This window comes from Furipterus horrens, unplaced genomic scaffold (genome assembly GCF_987537825.1).
Source record: "Furipterus horrens unplaced genomic scaffold, mFurHor1.1.pri manual_scaffold_9, whole genome shotgun sequence".
In the NCBI taxonomy this organism is placed as follows: domain Eukaryota; kingdom Metazoa; phylum Chordata; class Mammalia; order Chiroptera; family Furipteridae; genus Furipterus; species Furipterus horrens.
This window is the reverse complement of record NW_028327179.1, coordinates 15,969,605-15,988,035: the sequence shown is the minus strand read 5'-3', so window position 1 is coordinate 15,988,035 and position 18,431 is coordinate 15,969,605. Positions and strand designations below refer to the sequence as shown.

At 42.4% G+C, this 18,431-nt stretch overlaps 1 protein-coding gene across 1 annotated transcript in view; it reads left to right on the top strand.

The window, feature by feature from the left end:
- Window positions 1–18,431, top strand: part of DNAH11 (dynein axonemal heavy chain 11) — a 255,136-nt gene that overhangs the window by 162,355 nt on the left and 74,350 nt on the right. Inside the window, exons 56-61 of the mRNA XM_090286851.1 lie at window positions 5,276–5,509; window positions 9,028–9,174; window positions 10,374–10,487; window positions 12,743–12,886; window positions 13,512–13,694; window positions 15,184–15,285. Of these exons, the coding sequence (XP_090142977.1) occupies window positions 5,276–5,509; window positions 9,028–9,174; window positions 10,374–10,487; window positions 12,743–12,886; window positions 13,512–13,694; window positions 15,184–15,285 (924 nt within the window). The remainder of the gene's footprint in view (window positions 1–5,275; window positions 5,510–9,027; window positions 9,175–10,373; window positions 10,488–12,742; window positions 12,887–13,511; window positions 13,695–15,183; window positions 15,286–18,431) is intronic.

The window sequence follows — 18,431 nt, the reverse complement described above, 5'->3', positions numbered from 1 at the left end:
GGTTACATGAAACCAAAACCAAAAACAAACAAAACCAACAACAACAAGGGTTCAGATTCAAAGGCAAAGAGGCAGTAGACATGAAAGTATCGTGTAGACTTCCTGGAAATGAAGTTTTATTTAAACCTAGTGCCTTTACGACTGGAGAGTGAGGAAGGGCGACTGTTCCCCGGGGAGATGTGTTTTCCGGTGCTGCCGAGAGGGAAGGTGGAAAGGTGCCTAGAATGGACTCATAGTGATTCCATGTCTTCCTGAAGAGCCCGAGGAAGCCCGTCTAAGGAGGACCAACACTAACATCAGACGAAAGTCTACAAGAAACACTTTCTACTTTAAAATCGGGAAAACCGTTAAATAGGACAGATAACGGTCACAGCTATTAACACAAATTTCTTAGGCTGTCAATAGGTTCACTGCATTCCTGGAGTTATGTAGGGCTCGATTTTATCATCTAATAAAAACAAGACGGGTTCAAAATACCACCTGGTTAGAGGGAGAGAGTCAGTGTGTATCTTCTGGTTGCCAAATTCTGTTTTATCCCGTTCAGGTTACCAGGCTGGCGTGGTAAGGAAAAGGACCAGAGAGCACTTTGTTTCTTAATGTTACTTTCTCACGTGGGGGTGGGAAATCAGAGCTAGTAGCTGGGTGTACGTTAGTGTTGGGCACAGCACTTTTGCAAGTTCCTTGTCTTTCGATGCTGTTGGCGCAGGGAAACAGTTACTGCTGAAGGAGCTCTGATATGCCGGGGACCATTGACATCTGCTGGAGGAGGCAGGACTTGCATCACTCTGAGTCCCGAGGGCTCCTGGCAGCTGCCAGACTCTATCTCGTGGTATCATGACGCCTCCTATGGGAGGCTGAGTGCCACACAGGAATCCGAAAAGCACTTGGCCATTTCTGTGGAGCTGAATTGTGCCTGGAAACAAATTAGCCAGATGATTTCATTTCAGTGCAGTGTACTTAGTTAACTTTCCCACCTTCCTGATTTGTTAATCAGGAGCAATCATTATAATTCCGAGGGCAGCGCGTCCCCGCTCTTCCCGATTGGTACAGCGCCTTTTCTGCCGAGGTTACAAACAGCTTTTAGGTTTTTTGAATGAGCACTAATTTGATCACTTTCTTAGTTTTGATTTCCATTATTAAGACTGGAAGTTATCAGCATCATTTAACCTCATTTGCTGAGTGTAAGGTACTTACCCAAGATGACCCTCTTTAGCCGAAGAGAAAGGATTTGTTAAAGGCAAGCAGTTCGGTGTGCGCCGACATGTAATTTTCCGTCAGTACACACACAGCTCCCGGGGGTGTGGGCTGAGTGCGTCTATGTAAATGTGCTTCTTTTTGTTACCTGGTATTGAACTAAATGACAGCTGACAGAAGGACCAAAATAGTCTGACACTTAAGCACCACTGGGTATTTATCTGAAGACCATCAACACACGATCCTCCTCACAGGAGATTTGGAAACAGGGATGGGACGATGTGGTGGAAGGAGAGAGAGAAGGCCTGGCCTTTGGTGTCCCTGGGAGTGCACTTCCAGGTGATAATTGGGAGGAGACCTGACTGAGAAGTGCATGCATCCCAGTTAGGAACAGTCACAAAAAAAGGTGGGAGAAACACGTGTTAGCCGAGAAGCACTGTTGTCGATTTTCAGGTCAAAATTAATCATAGGCATCTTGAAAGCAGGACCTGGTGGAAGGAGAGGTTACTGAGTGGTAGTGACAAGACAGGCATTGGAAGGGGTAGAAGAAAGATCTGAGCAAGGTGGCAGAGCCTTGTCTTTTGCAGGCAGGGCGGCCACCTGGCAAGCTAAAATCTTCTGTCCTTGTGGTGTAACTTAAAAATAATCACACACGCTGAGGATCGTCGGCTTTTTTGATGAAATGGCGTTATTCTGCATGCCGCCGCGTCTTCCATCCAGAATGTGTTTCGGGGTTTGGTCACAGATAAGCAGCCTGTGTTTGGTGTTACATGTAACACCTGCGGTGGCTCTGTCAGGCAGGAGTAACCTTGCTGGGGCTACTGCTGGTGTACTGTTACCATCACCAACGGCAGAAGTGACACCTCCCTGCTTCTGCATTGCTTGCCACCTCTAATCACCCACCTTTTAAGGAGGGCCACTAGTTTTCCTGTGACACAGGGGCAGGCATGGAGGCCAGAAACACAGGATCACTCAGCAGGTAAGGGGCCCACGGTCTTACATTCTGCTTTTGACTATTGCACAAGTGTCTGATTGTCCTGAAAGAGGAATAAAAGGAAAGAAGCAGCATAAAAAAGAGTCATGAAAGTTTGTTGGGGGCAGGAGGAAGTACAGGGAATACAATAATCTGCCCAGGTTTACAGAACTGGAGATCTAATCCAGGTTCTGGGATTCAAGCCCTGCATCCCTGCTCCCTACAGACTCTTTTTGGGGGGTGTATCATCTGGGAAGAGGTACTCCAGTGCAACCCTGCTCATGTTAAATAAATTTCCTTTATTTAATAAACCAACCTGACAACCACGAGTATCTAACTAACATATTCTCCACTTCTACCACCCCCCACAGGGGCTAAACTGTACAAATAATTTTATAACTCTGCAGTTTGGAATTGTTAAAATATTAATATAGATATTAAATATGTGTGTTTGTATCTCAATTATACTTCAGTAAAACTATAAAAATAAATAATTTCTGAGAAAATTTTCAAGATGCACTGCAGGTGTATGACATTATATGTAACCAAGTTATCCCAAGTTCAGTTTAAAAATTTTCTTCCATCTGCCCCCTTCTCTTTTGAGTATAATCCTTTTGAAAGTCTGAATTTAAAATTACAGACCAGTACAATCTTCTGTGCTAGTCTTGGGAAGATGTAAAATCCTCTATAATGCTTACAATATTTGATTTAGTTCTGGCCTTCAGGTATTGGTTTTTGTTCACATTTTGCTGTCTGTCATTTCCAGCAACGGGAACATACTGGGCCTTTTCTTTAAGAGTCAGGTGGCCAAGGTACTTGGTATGGCAGTGACTGCCGCCAACCGAGAACTATCACACCAAATAACAGAGATTGTGTCTGTTTTTCTGTTTACAGTGAGCCAACTAAGAAAGTAGAAGTTAAGCACTCTTTATTAATGTGAGGAAAAAGCAGTTTCAGTTTTGCATTTGATAATGCATTGAATACCACATTGTTTTCCAAAGCTGCTTTGTGGGGCAGTCTTGGATTTATTAACCATTTGATAATGACATGGTGATTTTTGCCTTCACCATATTTGGCTGTTAAATAACTATGGAATGGAGTCAACTGGTTTTCACTGGAGGGCCAAATGCAGCAGCAATGGTGTTCCTAGCTCTCACGCCTAAAAGTGAAAAAGAGGCAGCATCCCATCGCCATCCCTGTAGCAGCTCCAGCAGCGTCTCTCCTCCCTGCCTCCCCCAAAGAAAACCGGAGCTAAATGAATGGCAGAATAAATAATTTATGCTAATGAAATTACTGCAATTAGTAGTTCTACAATGACCCTTTAAAAGCCACAGCTGTTAATGTCAGGAAGTGCTGTCACTACTGACCTTATCATAAGAGAAAGTGACAAATTGAGAATGCAGGGAAGACCAGTCATCAAAGAGGTCTGTTCTGGAACGATTAGAGTTTTCTGAAAAACAGTGTGAATTACAAGCAGCTGGCTCCCTGGCTCTGCGAGTCTCCCATGCTGTGCCATTTTGTTAAGCCCGATAACAATAGTTATTTTGCCCCATTGAGACAAGTTGTCTCAGGCCACTTCCAGCTCTACCGGAAACCACTTCTTCCCTCGCGGATTTACAAATGAAACTGTTGTTAAAGAGAGCTTTTCAGGGCAGCCCGGGAGCCTCCTCATAAGGATCATGGCTGGGCGGGGGCCAGGGTTTGTTGTTGTTTTTTTCTCTCTGTAAGGAGACTGCACTGGCTGGGGAAGTATTTATATTATAGAAGACTATGTGCACACTTTCCGTTCACATGAAAACAAGACAGGACAGGAGTGAGTTTCCACCCATGTCTATATTGCAGTCACGTTCTTTTGTATATAAAATCCCCAAGAGGACATGCTTTCTACGGAGTTTATATAACTTCCTTATACATTGATAATTTCTGAGTTCACTATTTGGTAAGATACATATGTCTTAGATCTACTGGAAACAAGGAACACTCAGGAATTGTATTCGAGGCTTAATTTTTGCTTTAAAAACATGTTAGCTACTACTGAAATGGATTTTTTATATGCAGAAACAATCCAACATGTACATATTTCAAACCCACTTGGGAATTTCTCATTTCACGATGTGGGAAAGCTGAGTGTTTGGACAGTGCTCAGGAGCAACTGTTTCTCACCAGCAAGAACTGGCCGTCTCTCCTCGCAACCCTGGTTCTCGTATTAATGGTGCAGGTTTGAAACGTTTAACTGCATCGCCAGCCACTGGTGCACAATTTTCCCAAGATGTCTGAGCGTTATTGACAACACTTTGGTAAATTATGTGTGACTTTCCTAAGAGTTGGTGTAGCTCATTTAATTCATATTAATTGATTTTTAGGCTTCCCTTGATTAATTGAACCTGGTTCATCTTGTACAGAATGCAATAAATAATCATTAAAATGAGGGAGATGTGACTCTGCAAATTAAAAAGTTAACAACTTCAGAAGTCATAGAGGACAAAATGGAAAGAATGTATGGGGGCGGCGACCTTCCTTCAGGAAGCGTTATTCTTTTCTCCCCCACCCCTAAAAGAGAATAGAAATGATCATGATGTTTTTCTCCCAGCAGCAATGACTTTTATACCTACCTTACCATTCAAGTTTTCCCATGGTTTCTCATAAAACTATATTTCTCAGTTTTCAGCTTTTTGCTTTTTTCAGTGACTGCAGGGTTGTTGGTTTAGTTTGCCTAAAATTGAGTTTGAAAGCAACACCAAAAATATTTCTCAGAGTACTGTGTCTCCATTTCTCCGTTTTGTCTTTCTCGCACTTGATACATAAAAACCACATTGTGAAAAGCAGCACGTGTGTTACATTGGTTTTGTGGGCTTTGTGGGTTGGTGTGTAGAGCCCGTAAGAATACTTTGCTCATTTGGCAAGAAGAGGTTAGCAAAGGTGAATGCTGTTTTTGGTCATCTTTCTAATCCTCTGGGTGTCCCTTAAAGACTAATTAAGTGTCTCTAGATTCTACTGTAATTTGTTCTGGCTTTTAGAAAACAATACAGTACATATTTGCTAATTTTTTAATCGCAGTTTTCTTTTGACTTGAGACAATTTCATGTGAATTGCGATGTTTTGTTTCAGCGTCTGGACAAAGATTCTATTAGCTTTTTCATGGCACATGTTCACACCAGCGTCAATGAAATGAGTACCAAGTATTACCAAAACGAGAGAAGATACAACTATACCACCCCAAAGAGTTTTCTAGAACAAATATCCCTGTTTAAGAACCTTCTGAAGAAGAAACAAAAAGAGGTCTCCCAGAAAAAAGAGCACTTGGTGAATGGCATCCAGAAGCTGAAAACCACAGCCTCTCAGGTATGACCCGGTGTATTACTACTCAGTGGAACCTATGCTCTTAAAATGTTTTAAAAAATGATTTCTGAACAACATTTCAAACCATCTATATAAGATACCTAGTGCTACAATCTTAGAGCTAAGGACACGAAGAACACGCTCTTTCTGCTTTCCTAAGCAGTAAGGGATTGGCCACTTACTCTATCTCCGCTGGTTTGGAGAGACACCTTCTCGTGGCCTGACTTGGTGTAGGGCAGTGGAGCCATGTTGAAGGGAACAGGCACAGCCAGTTGCCCTCTCTCGTCTCCGACTGCTTCAGTGTTCTGGGCTCCTTGTCAGGAATTTTGTCACCTGAGGATGGCACTAGGACCTGTTTCAGCCTCAGACTCTCAACCGCCCAGTGAGGGCATCATTTCCTGGTTGGTGATGTCATTAGGGTTGATGATGCCATTAGGGTCCCTAAGTCTAGCAGTCTTCTCCAATCTTGGTGCTGGTCTCCTTGTAGCCACCATCTATCTTAGTGTCCCATGGTGCCTTCATCCACAGTCACAAGCCCCTACTACCTTGGAGGACAGTACCTCTAACCTCCAGGAGAAATCAGAGGATCCACATAGGATGTTAATCATGTCTGTATACCTGTCATCTAAGTTCACTGTTAAACACCAAATGAATGACATAGGTGTTGCTGCTGTAATTTTCTATATGAGGCTTAGAGAGTGTAGGGCCACAGAGCTGGCAAAGTTGGGGTTTGAACCCTGATCAATATTATTCCGAAGCCCACGGGTTATCCGTGGTCCCATGCTGTGTTTCAGTGACAGGGCAAAAGAAATTAGAATGCGAGAATATGGAGACTTAGGAGAAGGGCCCAGCTTTTGTCTGAGCCACCTGGGCCCTAGACCCAGAGGGAAAAAATTGTCACTGGGGGTGACCTCAAGGCCAGAAATGCCAGTGTGTTTCTCTATAGAGTATTGTCATCAAATCATACTCTCCTTCTTTTCAAGAGGTTGAGCCAGTTTTTCCCCGAGGAGCACAGCTGGCCCCTCTGTGCGTGCCTAGGCACGAAAGAAGCCACAGACTGTTTGGGGAAGCCTACACGGGCACATGTCACTCTGAAGGTCTCTCTGGCCAAGTCCTTCATGCATAAGTACCACTTACTTCTTATCCTCTAAACTTCATATACCAGGAATGGCTCTTCGGTGAAACACTGATCTGTACCGAGCAGTGAGGAGAATGAGCACCACCAGGAAAGAAAAACGGGAGCGAGGAGGTTTCCCCGTCAGTTTCCAGGAGTGAGCGGTGTGAAGATTAGTTTCTTGGAAGCCCCCAAAGAGCAGATCCATATTTGGGCATCTTTTCCTTCCCTTTCAAAGAATGCCTTCTTTACTCTTCCTTTTTATGCACATTTTCTCTTCCTCCTTTTCTCGTTACCTTCTTTCCTTTCCTTTCTCCACCTGTCCCGCCAGTTCTCTCTCATTTAAATCAAGACCCTGTTCCCTAGTAGAGACCTTCCTGGAATCCTGTTGAGCTAAGAGAAGATGAGTGGTTTTCTAACATCATCTCAGTTATATGTTGATGAGTCAAGGGGGCAAGGAAGAGGGAGAAAGAAAGCAACTAGCAGTTCACTGCCAAGTGCAGGGCTGCTTGGGGTCCCCTTATTCTTCCTCAGCTGGACACCAGAGGCAAAAAGTCTGAGAGGAAGATGCACACGGTGTTGATAAGGCCTGCTGGTGATTTCTTCTCATTAGATATTTGTGCATGTGATGCACTTAATAATATCAGAAGAGTGGTTGGAATATTTAATAGCTGCTTAAGCGTTTCTCTCTTTTTAAATTAGCTTATTAGGTAAAGAAAGCATAGTTCCCTATGTGGAAACCCCTTTGACAGCCAGTATCTCCTCCTTAGATGTCAGCTGAGGTCACCATGAATAGCCTTAGTGACCTTTCTTTATGGATAAGGCCTCCCAGCCAGGGCCTGAGGCACTTTGGATATTTCAGACCTAATTGCTTGCTTACCAACTGAAATTGGGGCTTGAAATAACAGTTTCTTCCTAGTCTGCTGGATGATTCTTTTGATTATGACTTAACACACGACCAGTTTCACATGGCCAGAAAGAACAGAATATCAAATGTCATTGGGCGATGTCACCGTCAATTTGTCGAGAGGCTAAAAAGCAGCCTTGCTTTAACTTTACCAGTACAGGCAGCAGTGGCAATACTGCTTTTCACGTCGAGTGTGGATGGTGACCAGAGTCCTTGCGTGTCATCCAACAATATGGAACCACTGAAGTGCTTTTAGCAATTGAGACAAACATCAATGTTATAATTGGTGTTTTTTGTTTCTATGATTTTAACAAAATAGTGAAATTTATACTCTGGAAAAGAAGTGAAGGGCTAATTATCATGACGCACGAAGCGGCTTTCATGTGTTTCTGAGGGCCAAGTCCCCCTTTTCTCCCCACCACTTCTCTGCTTTTATTTACATGATCCTCAGACTTAGGAACCCAGTGGTACCTTCAGAACCTCATGAAATCCTAACTTAAAAGGTGGGGAGAGTCATTTTCTAGAGCAGATATATGTGGGGACACCTAGAGAGACTGAGTTTCACAAGAGGTGCCCCCACCCGCAGGAGAAATTCACATCTGGGATGTTCCCTGTGCTTCTGATCCCGTAGGACACTCAGAGTTTGCCTTCCTTAGTGTAGGGATTAAGGCGAATGTCCTCTCAGGTGAAGAAAAATCAGGAGGCCATTTCTTATGTTGTGGGAAGAGACAAGACCTGTCTGTGGGCCTATCCATCAAAATAAGCAACGGGTAACAGCCACGAAGTATTGATGTCTTCAGCTGGTCCGCAGCCTCTGCCCTCTGTTGGAGAATGAAGCAGGGTTCTTCCAGCTTGTCCCCAAGCACATTTTCCCACGGACTCCGCTGCCTTGAGCCTGAGCTGCACGGGACGGAGAAAGCAGGGGTGTGGGTGATGGGGGCTCAGGTGGGGACCACTGTGAGTGCTTCTCTGACTGCACAGAATGAGTTGAGAATATAAACTTCTACTTGATGCTGACATCAATTATTATTTCCCACAAAACCATGGGAAACCTGGTTTATTCCTTTAAGGGAAAAACTAGGGCTGCATTTTTATGCATGGGACTAAAGTCAACTGGTAGAAACAGAGGCACTATGCAAACTGCTGGGGATCCCTGACTTCATTTTAAAAACTAAGCTATATGTGCCCTGGCCGGTGTGGCTTGATTGGAGCATCATCCTGTAAATTGAAAGATTGCGGGTTCGATTCCCAGTCAGGGCACATACCTAGGTTTCAGGTTTGGTCCCTGGTCTAGGTGCAGACAAGAGGCAGCCAATTGATGTTTTCTCTCTCACATCCATGTTTCTCTCCCTGCCCGTCCCTCCCTTCCCATCTCTCTAAAATTAATAAGCATGTCCTCAGGTGACAATAAAAAATAATAATCAAAATGAAAACTAAGTTCTATCTGATAGTTGTTCTTATAAACACAAGTTACTTCAAAATAATGACTTTTTTCTTTAGGTGGGAGATCTTAAAGGCAGACTTGCCTCTCAAGAAGCAGAGTTGCAACTGAGAAATCAGGATGCTGAAGCTCTGGTCACAAAGATCGGGCTTCAGACAGAGAGAGTGAGCCGGGAAAAGGCCATTGCGGATGCCGAGGAGCACAAGGTCAGGCTCATACCCCCATTTAGAGTACTAAGCTATATTTAGCACAAAATAAACCGTAGTAGGTGAACAATTTTGAACAACTTCCTCTCCAAGGAGCATAAAATCTAAAGAATTATTAGAGTTACACATGTAACAGCATTTCACACCATGATTACCACTTGACCTTTCTTTACATTATGCATTTTCCCAACCTTTTAGCTCTTTTAATGATATGAAAGGACAATAAATACTGAGCTCGTTCAAGCATATAATGGATGTGGATCTTGAACATCAGGCCTATTTGTAATACAGTAAAGGTCATGAAGTTACCTCTGAGGTTTCTAAAGGTTTTAGTTTTTAGGCAAATTGAACAACTCAATTGTTAACAAAGCCCATTCCATCACTTTGCAAGATGGTTTTCAAATTTTGCATTTTAATAATACAACTTGAGTTTATTATTAAATCCTAAGCTAAATTTGTTCTTTTTGATTAGATTGAAGCTCTTGCATTTTTTATTATGTTTTATTGTTGGAAACAATTACATTTAAGATTATATAGAGTCTGCTTTTTTTGCACTGAGGTTTCCAGCAATTCTGAAAAAAAAAAAAACCCAAAACTTCTTTTGTCTTTTGCTTTATCAAAACTTCAGCTCCAGTAGAGACCAGTAGTTAGTCTTCATAGAAATTCCATCTATGGTTAAGCATGTGCAGCATGGAACAGTATCTTCTAGCCAGTTGAACAAGAAAGCTTTATATCTATTCCTAAAGAAGAGCCCGCATGGCTTTTAGGCAAATGTTAGCCAAAATTAGGTAGCGAATTCTAGCAAAAATATTTTGTGGTCTAGGTTACTGAGCCAGCCTGGAGTTTCACTTGCCCGGGACTCTCTGAAAAAGGAATTTGACGAACAGAAGATTTGCTTAATCTTGCCTTTCTTATTAGTGGCACCTTATAGTTAAATTAGCCAGAGCCCCTCCCGGAGCATATTGATACTTGAATCCATTTGTGCTGGCATTTGTTGTTGGGTGTTTTGTGCATGCACCAAGCTTTGTATATATAATGTGCTTCAAGGGAATTAGTCTTCTGACAGAATCCTCACCTATTCAAGATGTAGACCCATGAACTATTGAACAGCGCGTCTGACTCAGCCCACATTTTTCAGTAGCGCTATCTAAGGTGATCATTTGTGTTTGTGGGTCTGTGTGCTTTTCCTCCCTGATTAGGTCACAGCCATTCAGACGGAAGTGTCCCAGAAACAGAAGGAGTGTGAGGCCGACTTGCTCAAGGCTGAGCCTGCACTAGTGGCGGCGACAGCTGCGCTCAATACGCTCAACAGGGTAAATACGGTTATTTGGGGGTTCCTCAGAATAATATTTAAATTTTTTAGAGTTTGAATACCTGAACTGAGAGTTAAGTCTATGCAACCAAAAAGTTTTTAAAAAGAAAGATAACATTGAAACAAACCTCTGAGGTCATCATAGTTCAACTTCCTTTCCCATTCAGGAGTCTGTCTCCCACTGAATACTTTCAGCACCATGGGATTTGTACTCCCATGAAAGGCAATTCTCTTGTTAGCAAATGGATTTGACCCATATCCAATTGTTCCAGTTATGTGTTGCTTTAAGAACTAAGGGTGAGAGTGGGGGGATTCTGATTCAGTATTTCCTCTGGAATATAAAAAAGCAGCAATGATGAGAACCACTCATGAAAAGTGTGGTGGCTGGGAACCAAGGTACCTAAGTTCAGCCCACGCCATGTTCCTCATGTCACGTCGATAGTTAAGCCTTGTTAAGTGTTTGAATTTCCATAGGAGAAAATAATCTGTGATAGTTAGAAGGGGAGTGTTAGGAAAAACGGAATTGTGGGCGATGGTATTTGAAGCAGCTAGTGCTGTCCTTGGGTTCTACTAGGCCCCAGGGGAGAATCCCAGGGACTTCCCAGGCCTGAGGTTCTGAGGAGTCAACTTCAAAGAGAAAAGGATGCAGCTCTGGCTGCTATAGCTCAGTGGATTGAGTGTCAGCCTGCGAGCCAAGTGTCGCTGGTTCGATTCCCAGTCAGGGCACTTGACTAGGTTGCACGTCAGGTCCCCAGTTGGGGGCACGAGTGAGAGGCAACCACACAGTGATGTTTCTCTCCCTCTCTTTCTCCTTTCCCCTCTCTCTACCAACAAACAAACAAACAAATAAATAAATTATTTAAAAAAAAAGAAAGAGAAAAGGATCCAGACTTTCACTGCTCTTCAGAGCAATATTCAATTCCTTTCTCTAAGTATTATTTGGAGATAATAATTCTGACAGTGAACAAAGAGTTATCTCCATAGGTGTTGCTGAAAATACAATAAAACTGAAAAATATAAAAGAACATAAGTATACTTTGATTGAAGATTGATTATTATGCATTCAAGTACTCTGCTGCCTTAAAATGATGTTGTTGAATACTAGTCAGCAGCATGAGAAAATGTTTGTGATATATTAAGTGAATAAAGTGAGTTATAAAATAAGAGATACTGTATGGCTTTTTTAATGTAAGAACATGCATACATAGAAAAAAGATTGGGGAAAAAAAAGGTAATAGTAACCAATTATCTCTGAGCAATGGGATTTTGGATTTTCCTCTTTACTTTTGAGCAATGGAATGTGTATTTTCTTCTTTGTGCTTCTCTACATTTGCAACTTTTTCTCTGAATACATCACTATTTACCCAGACAAAATAAATGTCACTTAAATAGAAAGCTGAAAATATTTGTAAATGATGATGATATTCATAAATGCAGAAGAATCTTGGTTAGCTAGCTCTGTTATCATCAGCATACTTTAAGTCTTTGCTTTTGTTCTTATTTTCACCTGTTCTGTTCTTCACAATCATTTCCCAAATAAATAGGCAGTTTATGGCAATGGAGCAGAATCAGGTTCAACATTTGATGAGTATATTATGTAGCTCATGAATTATTACAGGAAATACTTGTTTTTTAAATCATGTATCATGAACCTACATGTGTTTCTTATAGGTATCAATGCCCCTAAGTATTTGCCCTGATACCTGTAATTTATACCATTAACGCCATCTGTTGGGCAAATCAAGATTCCGACAGGAGATTAAGGAGTAGTGCAGAAAGTAGGTATAACATACGTGAGCATCCTCCCAATTGAGAATCATCGCAGTGGAATAGAAGATGTTTCTGTACATGCTAAGCAGAAAAACACAACTAAGAGACACTGAGCTAAGGGACTGTGTTCCTGGGAGGACCTGGTTAAAATGCAAATATGTTATATAGATGGGCTAGAACCCATGAATACCTTACAACCTATATGTTTGTAAAATTTCCTGACTCAGTGAGCAGGGCTCTGCAGGACTGGTATACCAGATGAACCCTTTTGCTTAGAGGCCAGAAAGGGCAGTGATGTCTCCAGAGCATCAGAAAAGTGCCCAGGGAGAACTGAACTTCTTGGAATTCCTGGGTGGGAGGCAAAGAACTGCCAAACCGAGACTGGTGTGAAACGGAGAGGTAGGAGGCTATTGAAGACCAGCTTGGCAACTCACAGCTCTTCTCCAGACTTCCCCTGGTCGTGAAGGTGTCTGTGCTTTTCTTCAGATCAACCTCACTGAGCTGAAAGCCTTTCCCAACCCACCGAATGCGGTTACCAATGTCACTGCGGCCGTGATGGTCCTTCTGGCTCCCCGGGGCAGAGTGCCGAAAGACCGAAGTTGGAAAGCAGCTAAAGTCTTCATGGGAAAGGTATCAGACAGCCTGGCAGGAGGAAAATCCCAGCAGTTTCTGTTTTCAGTACTGTGGTTATACCCGACAGCCAAAGATGCTTCCATCAAAAGGAATCATCTTCGTATTCGCTGTGGGTCAGCTGCTGTATGTTCTTTAGACTTAGATTTTGTGTTTGCTAAGTTGGAGGTTAGCTTGGGGTTATAGCATACCTAAGTCGAACTCAGCAGCCCTTGGAAGGTTACTGATTATTTGCAAAATTATAAAAGCTGTTAAGTGTAGGAGGAAGAAAATTATATGGATTTCTTATGCTGGAAAAATGTTACTAATGTACAAAAAGGTAAAGCAAAGGGACTTTGGGGTATGTGATTTTCTTTTTCTTTTCTGCCTTTCTTTTCTTTAAAATGTGAGTTCCTCCTGTGCAGGGACTGAATATTTTACCCTGGGATAGAAGAGATTTTGAAAGTGTCCATTGCTAATTCTAACCTCATACACTATAGCCTGAAAAAGTCAAACAGTAGGATAAATGCAGCTTGCCAATTTTGCCTTTGTAATGTGAGTCCTAAAAGCTGATTTTAACTTTGATCTTGGAATTTTCTCTGCAGCCAAAGTGGGTTCATTGCAATAAGTCCTTTTTGCTTTATAGGTGGATGATTTTCTGCAAGCATTAATTAACTACGACAAAGAGCACATTCCAGAGAACTGTCTAAAAGTGGTGAATGAACAGTATTTGAAAGACCCAGAGTTTAATCCAAACCTGATTCGGACCAAATCTTTTGCAGCGGCTGGTCTCTGTGCCTGGGTCATCAACATCATTAAATTCTATGAGGTATTAGTCCTAATCAGATGGCTTACAGATGGACTTCACTAAGACCCATAAGTATCCTAATTTCTAGGTCAACAAAAAAAAATTGTTATTTGGTAATTAGCAAGTAAGATAAAAGTTCTAAGAATGGGCATGAAAGTATCTGATTAAACAGAATTCTAATAGGAGGATACTTGAAATGTTAGAAACGATCTTTTGTTAGGGTAGAATGAATGGCTGCTTTAGATCAAATAACAGCAATTAATTTGGTTTGCTTAGATGAAAACTTGATGCATACATTAATTATATTTGTGTTAAAATACTAATTTTATTTTGATTTGGAATAACTGCACTTCTGGATTCATGTTTAATTAAACTTAATCCCTGCTCTCAAGGAAAAATTCATGCCCTCTGTTGTAGACTTAGGAAAATTAGGAAATAGCCTTTTTGTTGTTGTTGTTTAAGTATTGTAATAACAAGTAGATTTTTGCCTGTACGTGGTCTAATCTAAACTTTGTACTTTGGGCAGTATAGGGATAGGATGGTTACTTCTTTTAGTCATTCATTCATTGAATACTGATTGTCTGTCAACTGATGTTCCCAGCACTTTGTGGAGTACTGGGTATAAAAAGGGCCAATGCATGGTCCTTAACTCTGAAAATCTGTCTCATTTTTATCTTGGAAGGTTGTATGTTATATTCCAAAATGGAATTACTGAGGAAATGCCAAGTACAGTCAACATCCTTCTGTATACGGAAGTCTGTATAGAGACAGAGTTTAGACAGGTCGCCATTGATGTACATTGATGTAGGGCTTCTCTCCATAGTAAAATGCCTGACCCCTCTGCTCTCCCTGCATCACAGGTGAAAATACGAGCATGGAGTTAGACTATGGCTGTGTTCCTTGTTGTTTCGCTATAAAATAGGAAACAAAATTTAATTTCCTTCCTCTTTCCCCAGTAGGAGAAAAACATGGATCCACCTAAATTTTCAAATGACCCATTCAAAAAATACACACTTAAGGTCGCCAGGAACTTGGGGAAGAAAGGGAAAGCATGGTTAATATTGTGTGAGGATATCTCTCACTTTCTGAGTCCAGAGAATTCCTCCACACTTATTTTCCACCTTGACGTTAAGACTTGATCCCAGCTTTAGCTACAGTTCCCGCACACTGCAGTTTCTAGTCGTGTGAGGCTTACCTCCAAATCTTGTGACAAACTAATTTCAGTATCTTAATGGTGTTTGATATATATAGCATTTAATGCAAATACAATACTTGTGACTCTAACGTCCAGAATAAATGAGCAGATAGTGGACACACAGCGAGCACTTGGAAGGCTACGTGGGTTTTTGGTCTGCCATTAGATCATACCATTGCTAAGAAATAAACAACCAATTGCTAGGTGAATTAGAGATTTTAATTGCGAAGTTTCCAGCAGATGTAGGGTTGAATGATTACCTGTCCTCTCTGCCTGTTCATTACCTCATGAATTAAATCCCACATGGATTTTCAGGTCTACTGTGACGTGGAACCCAAACGCCAAGCATTAGCCCAGGCAAACTTAGAATTGGCTACAGCTACTGAAAAACTAGAAGCTCTCAGGAAAAAGCTTAAGGTAAGTGCCAACTTTAACCCTTGAAGAAGTTCCCAGGAGGTGGTACCTTCCCCCTGCCCCCCGCTTTAGGATCCCACCTTCAGACAGGGCCAAACACAATCCCTACCAAGCAGAAAGGAATTGGATCTTTTATTAATGCCTTCATTTACATACTTTCTTAGTAGATTAGAACAAATTTAGGGTAAACATATTAATTTTGGAAAAGTTATCTTTATTCATTTGTAAACTGAGACCTTTAGAAAAATGTCTTGTCCTGGTTGGCTAGCTCAGTTGGTTAGAGTGTCATCCCAATATGCCAGGGATTCAATCCCCGGTCAGGGCACATACAAGAATCAACCAATGAATGCATAACTCAGTGAAACAAATCTCCCTCTCTCCTTCGCTCCCTCTCTCTTCCCTCCCTCTCTCTTCCCCATTCCTCCCTCTTGCTCTCAAATCAATAAATTTAAAAAAAAAAATTTTTTTTTAAGTCTCCATCTATTGTTGATGGCTTTTTGTAAACACCAGAAGCAACTTAATGTTCATAGAAAAAGTGATGAGGGTGCTCGAGACACCACCGTGTGACCTGACAGTTAAGACTGGCTGTGATTGCAGATTCAGTAATCCTGTGGACATAGCCTGCCACCAGCTGAAAAGAATTGCTCACGTCAACTGTTTTCAGAGACGCAGAGTATAAGCAGAGGTTCACATATCAGTAAGCCTTAAAACTAAGTTTGCAAACACTGAGAAAAGACAACAGAGCAGTGATCGAGATGGCTTTCCAAAGGATGGGTTCTCCCTGCCGAAATGGGTTTCCAGAGAGCAGTAATTAATGCGCCAACCTCAGTTCCCACCAAGGTTCCGTTCTCTGTGGAGATACCATGGCTGGTCATGCCAAAGACAATGTTCCTCTGCATGGTTTCTGTCTCTTCACACAGTCAGCTCAAGATTTGAGCCCACACTCTTGATTTTTGCCAGCTTTGCCCTGGTCTCCTGCAGCTTCTCATGTCTCTGCCCTTCTCCAGAAGGGAAATGCCTCCTGCCGCCTTCTTGCCTGTAAGAGCAGAGATATGTCAATATCGGCATTTGCGCTGGGATGGAAATTCATTTCTACCTGTGTTAGTGTCTATGTATTTGTTCTTTCAAGTCTTTCTCTCTGGCCCTGGCTGGTGTGGCTCAGTGGATTGAGCACCAGCCTGCAAACCAAAGGGTTGCTGGTTCGATTCCCAGTCAGGGCACATTGATGTTTCTCTTCCTCTCTTTCTCCCTCCCTCCTCCCCCCCTAAAAATAAATAAATAAAATATTAAAAAAAAAAAAAAAAGTCTCTCTAGTTTCAGACTAGAAGGTGACCTCATCTTAAAGGTCGGGGGAAAACAAACACTGCTAAGCTGGAGTAGAAGAAGGGCCATCATGTCTTACAACAGGGCCTAGGAGCACCGCAGAGGAAGTCCAAAGTCAGTCTCTTTAGGGCAGTAGCTCTCGAAAGTCTGTTCGCTAGACCAACATCAGTGTCACCAGGGAAGTGATTAGAAATGTGGGCTCTTACCCAACTTCAGATCTCCTGACAGGGAGCCCAGGAATCTGGGTTTTATCAAGCCCTCCACGTGGATATTGACATCCTGGGTTCCCATGCCTCCTCTTCCCCGCCACCTGCAGCTGCCTGGGAAATAACAGGGTGCTTCAAACTGAAAATAAACAAAACTGAGTTCTGCTTTCATCAGCCCATCACACCCAGAGCTGCCAGAAGGCCAGACTGCTAACAAGGCTCACAAAAAAAAACCCCCTCTATGCTCTCCCCTGTAAAAGAAACCCCTTCTCCCCTAGAAAGGCAGAGTCCTAACCACCTGCAGCAGGGCTCCATCCCCACTTGCTAAGCTCAGAGCCCTGACCGCCCGTGGGAGGGCCCCCTCCGTGCTTGCTGATTCTCCCAGTAAACTCCTTTTTTCCTGCTCGCCGCATCTTAATGGCCTTCTGAGCGACTCCATTCTTACAATTCTGATGCATACTCAAGTTTGAGAACCACTGGGTTAGGGTGTCTGGTGGGCTGGGGTCCTTGGACTGAGTCCTTCCTTTCTGGCAGAAGACATGAGGCCTGTGGGTCAGAGAGCAAGGGCTTTATTACTCACAGCACAGCATTCAGCATGAGCGCCATGCTTGAGTCACTGCCCATGGGAGGGATGCACCATGGGCCAGGTGATGTCATACACAGTGGGACCGTGTCACAGCTGACAAATCCCGAACTTGGAAAACCCTCAAAATAAAGAGGGCCGTAAGTAAACCTGTCAACCTTGGCCCCAGAGGGAAGCATATCTTTATTTTTCTGGTCAGGAACAAATTTGTCTTCCTCCTCAAGAGAAACACAGTCTCTATCTTCCAAGACAATTTGCTGTGCAAGCGTCTTGGGAAAGATAGTCCAGAACAAAAGCTGTCCGTGCCTCTGCATAAGAGGCACAGAAACAAAAGACTGGTGTCTGAATACCCAGCTCCCCTTCCTGGCTTCGTGAAAATGAACTGATAGGTCATTTCATACCTTAGTTCTATATATATTTAGGCCAACCCTGTGAGCTGGGTAATGGTGTTATTTCCACTTTTCAGATGATTAAACTGAGGCAGAGAGCGTTCACCTGATGCTGCTGCTTTGCTGGTAGCAGAGTCCAGAGAGGAACTCAAGTGTCTGATACCAGAGCTTACATGTGCGTCTGTGTTTTATAAAACCATGAGTACTTCTAATGGCCTACAATATCTTAAAGAGTTACTGCTTTCACAAAGTTAAATAATGATGTAATAATTGGGTCATTGACAAATACAGGCAGTTTCTGAATTATGAATAGGGTGTATTCTACAAGTTTGCTTACTACAGTCTCTTGGGACTTTGCACGTATTTACTAAAGCAATATTATAAATCCTATTTAGGGTTGTTAAAGCTTGCAGGTAGGAAGATGCTGTACTAAGGTGTTTCCCAAGTATTTGGTATTTTAGTCAAGGCTATTTTGGCTCTAATTACCAAAATGCTCTAAGAAACCCTTAAGCCAAGAAGGGACCAGGATGACTCATGGGATTCTGAGGAAAACTGCGTGACTCCCGGAAATGGGAAGCTGCCATGAATGTCTTGTGGTGTCTCTCAAGGACCTTGAGACTTTTCCTGTTCCCATTCATCCTTTCTCTT